The following is a 9,262-nucleotide window of genomic DNA, read 5'->3' as shown; positions in this document are numbered from 1 at the left end:
ACACGCATCTCATCATTCACCTCTCAGCCATTCCCGAGAAGAAACTTAGAACTGAGGTCAGCAGAGACAAGGGAGAGCTGACTTGGTGACAGGCATCAACCTCCCTCCCTCAGTGTCTCAGTCACCATTCAGCCATTGGTCTGTGTGAGGTCCCAGCATCTGCCTCTTTCAAGGCTCCCACAGGGGACATCAGGGTGACATGGGGTCAGGAAGAGAGAGGAAGCTGATTTGCATGAAGTACTTTCACCTCTTTATGGGTCTGGCAGGCATGAAAAGGCCCCAGGACTCCACCTTCCAGCCCAGGAGTCTGAGGAGCACACGTCCTGTGAGTGTCCCCACCATGGCCTGGACGGTGCTTCTGCTTGGGCTCCTCGCTTATGGCTCAGGTGAGAAGAAGGGACTCTGCATCTTGGGGGCACATAAATTCAGAGTCTCAGGGAGACCCTTGTCTCCCATAACAACACTTGTGTCTCTTCTGTCTGTTCTAGGTGTGGATTCTCAGACTGTGGTGACCCAGGAGCCATTGCAGTCAGTGTCTCCAGGAGGGACAGTCACACTCACCTGTGGCCTTAGCTCTGGGTCAGTCTCTACCGGTTACTACCCCAGCTGGTACCAGCAGACACCAGGCCGGTCTCCCCGCATGCTTATATACAGCACAAACTACCGCCCCTCTGGGGTTCCCAGTCGCTTCTCTGGATCCATCTCAGGGAACAAAGCCGCCCTTACCATCACGGGGGCCCAGCCTGAGGACGAGGCTGACTATTACTGTGCTCTGTATATGGGTAGTTACACTTCCACACTGATGCAAACCCATGGGGAAGTTCAACCAAAACCTCCACATATGCACAGAATGGCTCAGCCTTAAAGGCAGAAGGAAATAGTGAGGGTGGAAATCGTCCACACCACGGGGAGGGGCCTCCGTGGCCCCGTCCGTCCAGTGGTTCATCACCATGTGCTCCTCCAGTCTCTCCCCGGGCGTGTCCATCTCTCCTGTGTGACTCCTGAGAGGAGGGGCTTCCTCTCTACCTCTCTGCCTGTAATGGGGGGGTGGGGGGGCTCAGCTCCAAATACGACAACCAACAGTGAGACTCAGACACCCTACTCCTCCCTGTAAGGCTCTTCGTATTCAAAGACCATTACCAGACATATCTTATTCATTGATTTGTCCCTGCAGACCACATGGATATTTTATGTGCATTGAAATGGAACCATAAACTCAGGGCTTGTTAGAAATGCAATTCCTCAAACTCGACTTACTGAGTCAGAAACTTGTGTTGGTGTGCCAGCGTCTGTGTTTGACAAGCTCGCCTGGAGCTTTTTATGAACATTAAAGTTTGAGAAGTACTTTACTACTATTATTACAAAATTGTTCCTGAGAATTTCTGTTTAAAGTTCAATCAGGTTAACATTGCAGGACACAATCTCTTCCATTCAAAAATCCAGAAACACTCAGGAAGAGATTTAAAATATTAAGCCATCGCTGAACGCTGAGACTTGACTTCATACTACAACCAGAAGTTGGGAGGCTTTCCCACAAGCACACGTTCTCTAAGGATGTATTCTGTGGCTCTTGGGAGCATTTGTGCTGTTAGAAGTCATCTTATTGAGAATTCAATTCTAGAAACCCTCGTATCATTCCCTGAGCCGAGTCCCCTGGTGCCAGGACAGGAGGTGCAGGGCTGCAGGTTGTGTCACTGCATGAGGCGGCCAGCCCTGGGCCGTGAGGGGGAGAAGTGAGTGTGGATTCTGGTTTGCTTTATCTTTCTCCTCTCTATAAAAAAATTTATTAGAAAAATTTATGTTGAGACCATACAAAATAAATTTATGAGAAAACTTATTATATATTGTATATTAGGAATATATGTATATATAAACATTATATATGTATATATTTCATTACAGAATCATTTGTATATGTTTCTGTAATATTTGTTGCACAATTGGATTCCTAGATTGGCTCTAGGAACAGAAAAAGGATATTCTGGGGAAATGTATAAAATCTGAATTGAACCTGCAGTTTAGTTCATAGTATTATACCAAGGGTGAATACTTAGTTTTAAAATATCACCATGGTTTTGCAAGATTTAATGTTAGAAGAATGTGAGTGAAAGTTATATAAAAGGTTTCTGTACTAACTTTTCAAGTTTTTTGTAAATGTCAAATTATTAAAATTTTAAACTTTAAATACACACACACACACACACACACAAATGAAAAATATACTTGATTCCCGCCCCTGAGGATAAGGGCCCAAACAGTAACTTGTGTGCTGTACGAGACACCACTGCAGCTGATAGAAAATTTCAAAGTCAACTCATGGCCATATGCTGTATTTTTATTTTCATCTTCTCTAAAGAAACAAATATTCAGAAAACATTATCTTTACCTGCCATTTACCTGCTGGATGGTCATAAAAATCATCTCCCCAGAATCAGAGAAGCACAAGCTCTCATCAGTCCCATCACTGGGGTAAACCATTAAGAACAGGTACAGGGAGGGTTGCCAGCTTAGGTCAATATGAAGTGTCCCATTCTTCCCAGATCCTGTCTCTTATGAGTAAAACTCCTGGCCACAATACAACAAATACTGTAATTAGACTCTAAAAGATGAAAAGAAGAGGCAAACTTCCTACATACCCAGAACTGGAGGACCAACATGGCATGTCCTTGCATCCTTATTACCTCCCTACAGACAGGTGAGGATGCTGCATCAAACCCTGAAACATCAAAGGTACAGACAAAATAGATAGACGATAGGTGATAGATAGATAGATAGATAGATAGATACCTAGAGAAAGAACGAAGGAAAGAAAAAGAAAAAAGAAGGAAGGAAGGAAGGAAGGAAGGAAGGAAGGAAGGAGGGAGGGAGGGAGGGAGGGAGGGAGGGAGGGAAGGAAGGAAGGAAAGGAGGGAGGGAGGGAGGGAGGCAGACATAGAAGAGAGAAAGAGAGAAAGGCTCCGTGTCCCACCAGGCAAAGAATCTGGGAATCAGGTGTCTAATCAGAGACAATTTTTTTGACAACACCCGCCCAGCACCCTCACATGTTAATAGAATCACTTAACTGCACTCTCATCCAAGTGTTTCAGCCTTGATGAGCAGGGATCTAGTCTCTATCCCTTCCTGACAGAAGGTGGTGCCCCCACGGCCCACCTGGGGGAGTGTCAGTGGTTCAAAGGATATCTCAGCCTCCATCCCATCAGACACTCAACAAGGCTGAGCCACCAGGGCTACTCTGGGCTGGTTAGCACTCCAGTTATTCCATCCATGATTCAGACCCACCTGGGCGCTCAACTTGAACCCCATCCCTCAGCAATGACACTGAATGACATGGTAGGTACAAGGAGGAGCGACTTTGCACGCCTGTGCCCCCTGCAGGTGACTGTGGGGACAAGTGAGAGCGGAGCCTTGCTCCCCACCCCTTCACCTGGCATTAACAGCGCTGAATAAAGGATGGGAGGCAGGGGAGCTCCTGCTGCAGTTGTCTCCAGGCTTCCTGGTGTCAGTGAGGACAAAGGGCCCAATGGAGAGCTGAGCGCCCACACTCACTGCAGCCCAGCAGTTCCACATATTGCTTTGGGCAATATGGCCATTTTAACTATGTTGATTCTTCCAATCCATGAGCACGGAATGTCTTTCCATTTCTTTGTGTCTTCTTCAATTTCTTTTAAAAATGTCTTGTAGTTTTCAGCATATTGGTCTTTCACATTCTTGGTTAAGTTTATTCCTAGGTATTTTATTCTTTTTGCTGCGATTGCAAAAGGAATTGTTTTTTTTTAATTTCTTTTTCTGAGATTTCATTGTTAGTATATAGGAATGCAATGGACTTTTGTACGTTGATTTTGTAGCCAGCAACTTTACTGTATTCGTTGATTGTTTTTAATAGCTTTATGGTGGAGTCTTTAGGGTTTTCTATATATATAGCATCATGTCATCTGCAAAGTGATAATTTAACTTCCTCATTCCCAATTTGGATGCCTTTTATTTCTTTCTCTTGCCTGATTGCTCTGGCAAGGACTTCCAACACTATGTTGAAAAGCAGAGGTGATAGGGGACAGCCCTGTCGTGTTCCTGAACGTAGGGCAAAGGGTTTCAGTTTTTTACCGTTAATTATGAGATTAGCTGAGACTTTGTCATACATGGCCCTTATTATGTTAAGGTATTTTCATTCTATACCTATTTTATTAAGTGTTTTAATCAGAAATGGATGTTGTATCTTGTCAAATGCTTTTTCTGCATCAATTGATATAATCATATGATTTTTGTCCTTTATTTTGTTTATGTGATGTATCACATTGATGGATTTGCGTATGTTGAACCATCCTTGTGCCCCTGGGATGAATCCCACTTGGTCGTGATGAATAATCTTTTTAATGCATTGTTGCATTTGATTTGCTAGAATTTCATTTAGGATTTTTGCATCTGTATTCATCAGAGATATTGGTGTGTAGTTCTCTTTTTTTGTGTTGTCCTTACCAGGTTTTGGTATCAGGGTAATGTTGGCCTCATAAAATGCGTTAGGGAGTACCGTCTCTTCTTCAATTTTTTGGAAAAGTTTGAGCAGGATTGGTGTTAGATTCTCTTTGAATGTTTCGTAGAATTCACTACAAAACCTGGTGAAGCCACCTAGTCCCGGACTTTTGCTTTTGGGAAGGTTTTGGATGACTGATTCAATTTCGTTACTGGTGATCGGTCTGTTTAGATTTTCCAGTTCTTCATGGTTCAGCCTAGGAAGGCTATATATGTTTCTAAGAACTTGTCCATTTCTTCTAGGTTATTGAATTTGGTAACATATAGTCATTCATAGTATTCTTGGATGATCCTTTGTATTTCTGTGGTGTCCGTGATAACTTCTCCTTTTTCATTTCTGATTTTGTTAATTAGTGTCTTCTCTCTTTTTAGCTTAGGGAGCCTAGCCAACGGTTTGTCAATTTTGTTAATCTTTTCAAAGAACCAGCTCTTTGTCAGATTAATTTTTTCTATTGTCTTTTTGTTCTCTATTTCATTTAGTTCTGCTCTGATTTTTATTATTTCCTTTCTTCTGCTGACATTGGGTTTCATTTGTTCTTCTTTTTCTAGTTCTTTAAGGTGTAAAGTGAGGTTATTTATTTGGGATTTTTCTTATTTCTTGAGCTAGGCCTGTAATGATATAAATTTCCCTCTTAAAACTGCTTTCGCTGCATCCCAAAAATTTTGGTAGGATGTATTTTCATTGTCCTTTGTTTCTATGTATCTTTTGATCTCTCCTCTAATTTCTTCTTTGACCCAGTTGTTCTTTAAGAGTATGTTGTTTAATCTCCATGTATTTTTGGTTTTTCCTGCTCTCTTTTTGCAGTTGATATCCAATTTCAAAGCCTTATGATCAGAAAATATGCTTGGTATGATTTCAATCTTCTTAAATTTGTTGAGTTTAGTTTTATGCCCAATGTATGGTCTATTCTTGAGAATGTTCCATGTACACTAGAAAAAAATGTATAGTCTGATGTTCTGGATGAAATGCTCTATAAATATCAATTATGTCCATTTCATCTAATGTGTCATTTAGGGCTGCTATTTCGTTATTTATTTTCTGTTTGGATGATCTATCCATAGCTGCCAATGATGTATTTAAGTCCCCTAGTATAATTGTATGTTGGTCAATTTCTCCCTTTAATTCTGTTAGTAGTTGCTTGGTATATTTTGTGCTCCCTGATTGGGGGGCATAAATATTGATGACTGTTATGTCTTCTTGTTGTATAGTTCCCCTTACCATTATGAAACGTCCATCTTTGTCTTTTGTTACCTTTTTCACCCTGAAGTCTGTTTCATCTGATATCAATATTGCTACACCCGATTTTCTCTGGATACCATTTGCTTGGAGTGACAATTTCTACCCTTTCATTTTGAGTCTATGCTTGTCCTTGTACCTGAGATGTGTCTCCTGGAGACAGCATATGGTTGGGTTTAGTTTTTTGATCAATCTGCTACTCTGTGCCTTTTTATTGATGAGTTCAGTCCATTTACATTTAGGGTGATTATTGATATGTGAGGATTTCCTATCATTCTATCTTTAGTTTTCTGGTAAGGCTGTGTCTCCATAGTTTCTTTGCCTTTTTGTTGTTGTCTATTATTTCTGTGTGGTGGTCCCTTTGTTTCTTCTTTTATTACAGTATGTATTTCTGTTCTGGATTTTTTTGTGTGTGTGTTTACCCTTAAGTTTATGTAAAAGAAAGTTTGATATTTAGAGTATTCCATTTTCTTCAGCATGCCTACTTTCTCCATTCCCATATTCTGGTTCAGGCCTTTACTCTCCCCCTTTTATTTATTTATTTTTTTGTTTCCACAAATCGTCCCTGTTGATGGTAGTCGAATAGCCTCCTTTAGTATTTAATTCAGTAGTGAGACCCTTCGTCTTGCCTGTCTGCTGTGCAGAGAGTCCTTTGTGGAGTTATAGTTTTTCAATTTGTTGTAAATTCCAGGGGAGATTTCCAGAGGCTCACCTCATGCAGCCATTTTGATGAGGCCCGATACAAATCATTTTCATCTCAAATAAACTCTCACTTTGCCTTTTATTTTCAGGTTAACAGCTGTGTGTATAACAGCAGGTTATACAGCTTTTTTTATATATGTAAAATAAGCACATAGAATGTAGCTTGATAGAAACAAGAAAAAATACCTCTCTCTTTCACTGACTTTGGAGAAAAGACTATAATAATATATAATGGGGAAAGAATAAAAAGAACAGGGTTATTTTATAAATTATAACAATGAAAGTATTTTCAATTAATTATTTGAACCCTGGGGAATGAGGCATCTTCCCCCATCTTAATGAAATTAGCAGGTAGGGAGCCTAATGTGTGAGGGAAACATTGGAGTCACAAAAGCAGGACAGCTCTGAACCCTCTGCCCTCCTGCATGTTCCCTGAACAGACTGTGAGACTGTGCCATGTTTCCTGCAGGCATATGATGTGATGACAGAGATGGAGACTGAAACACAAGCCAAGGAATGCCAAGGATTGCTGGGAGCCACCAGAAGTTGGGAAGGGACAAGGGAAGAACTTCCCTAGAGCCTTCATGGGACCACATTCCTGCCAGCATCTTGATCTGAGACATCTAACTCCACAACCGAGAGAGAATAGCTTTCCTCATTTTAAGCCACCCAGGCTGTGGTACTTGTTACAGCAGCCCTAAGAAGTAGTACATCGGGGCAGTGCACACCCCATGACAGGGCTGAGGGTATAAAGGCCAGGACACTTGCATGTGCAGCAGAAGTAGCAACCCCACATGATAACCTGCAAGGCTGGAGAGCCATATCTGTGGAGCATAAACACCTCACTCATGACTGTGGTGTGGTTCTCTGTCCTGAACTGAAACATTGTCTGGATCCCAGGACTATGAGGTACGAGTGGCCACTCTTTCCATCACTGCTGGGGCTCCACTTGGGGAATCATTGGCTCTATTCCCTATAGTGTTGGTGTCTGTGGGTTTGCAGGTTGTGGCCCTGGATGGGGGACACTTATACCGGAGGGCACAGCAAAAGTCCAAATAAATTCCAAGCTCAGCTCCACTGTGTAATGAGACACCCATTGGTAGGTCTCTTCTGCTCAATTTGAAAATAGTCAGTTACAGCGACATAGCCCACAACCTGAAAGGAAAAGGGGTTGAGCTTATACACATCAGGACTGAGGTTCTGCTACATCCCACTGGATAGTCACCTGAACCAGGTGCTTATCAAAGGGGAGGGGCATCCAGTGTGGGAGGTGGAAGAACAGGACCATACATGCTTTTAAGTTGAGACCAGCTCCAGCAGCACAGCCTGTGGTTCATCCGACGGAAGACTTTTGGAAATCCCCACCACCACTCAGGAAAGCAGGCCCAAGAGATTCCTGGAGGATCTGCTCCTGGGACTTAGGTCAGAAGCTTGTGGCTCTAAACAGAGCAAGAGGCGGACCATGGTGGATGCAGTGGTGCCTGCCATGAATTCTTCTTCTAGGTCTAAACATCCCTGGCCCAATGGCTGAGTGTTGTCCTCCAACAGGTCTAAGCTGAGACTTTGTGTGGGTCTTGCAATTGGATAAGGGATTGTTCATGGTCAACTGCAAAAAGAGTGCTAGGAATTTGGGGTGAGAGAATAAGAGGGGTTTAATGAGAAAGGAAAAATGTAGTCCAGGGTTAAGTATCATATCTTCTACTAGGATCCATTTGTGATTTTTTTTACAGGTTACAGGTGGGAGAAGTGAACAGGAGACAGGGCATCAAATGATGACAGGAAGCAACAATACCTTGAGTTATATACTGGAGATTTTCACTTAATCACCATGGGTGAGGAAGGTATGGCAATTTATAATCAGAGAAGTGTTTTATCGGATGAATGTATTTTATTTTATTTTTTTTATTAGTTTCAGGTGCACAAGACAAAGTAATACTTAGACGTTCATCATTTATATCCCTCACACTGTCTGAACCCCCCTCCCCCATCCACTATCCCTCTGACATCGCACTGAGCCATTATATTTCCGCTGTCTCTATTCCTAATGCTGTACTCCGCTTCTTGTAAGTATGCACATGGATGAATGTATTTTAAATATCACTCTGATAATGCTGCAAAGAATGAAATAAAGTGGGCCAAATGATAGACAAGACCAACCTGGGCTGCTCTGCATGGGCCTGGTGAGCATAGATGAGAACCTACAATTAGCCACCTGGGGAAGTACAGGAAGCTGTGGAGCATGAGAAGATATTGAAAACATCAGTGCTCACCCTCTGAGAACATGTGTCTTTCAGCAGTGAAGAACGGGCTCCAGATTCTGAGGGTGAATAACTAGCGGGGCTGTGGTGCCAGCCATTTCATTGTGGATTCAGTCTCTGTTTGATGTGTGTTTCCCCATGAGAACAGGGATATTTATTTTTTTCATATCTTCTTATCAATGTATCTATACAGTCTAGAACACAGGCTGGCACGAAGGGCAAACTCAACACACATTTGCTGAATAAATATGTGTGATCACCTAAGTGTGGAATCCAGGAAAAGAGCAGATCTGAGATGAACATAAAGATGCCTGGACATTTTGAGATAGATGTTCTGATTTTGTTCAAGAGGAAATGGTAAGGAATTTGACCTCACTGTCTGAAAAGCAGGAGAATGCCATAAATTTGAATTCTAGTTGCTGCAATTATCTCTCTCTCTCTCTCTCTCTCTCTCTCTCTCTCTCTCTCTCTCTCTCTCTCCACACACACACACACACACACACACACACACATATATGTAGTGTGCTGATCACAAGGC

General features: G+C 42.2%; 1 gene segment (V, D, J or C); it reads left to right on the top strand.

Annotated features, from left to right (window-relative positions):
- The first annotated feature begins 288 nt into the window (after positions 1-288).
- On the top strand, positions 289-865 carry LOC117020140 (immunoglobulin lambda variable 8-61-like). The segment is given in 2 exon segments: positions 289-386; positions 489-865. Coding segments are annotated over 2 exon segments (423 nt in total).
- Positions 866-9,262: the final 8,397 nt, after the last annotated feature.

Source organism: Rhinolophus ferrumequinum, unplaced genomic scaffold, assembly GCF_004115265.2.
Source record: "Rhinolophus ferrumequinum isolate MPI-CBG mRhiFer1 unplaced genomic scaffold, mRhiFer1_v1.p scaffold_89_arrow_ctg1, whole genome shotgun sequence".
NCBI lineage: Eukaryota > Metazoa > Chordata > Mammalia > Chiroptera > Rhinolophidae > Rhinolophus > Rhinolophus ferrumequinum.
The sequence above is the reverse complement of the archived record's forward strand: the minus strand, read 5'-3'. Positions and strand labels throughout refer to the sequence as shown.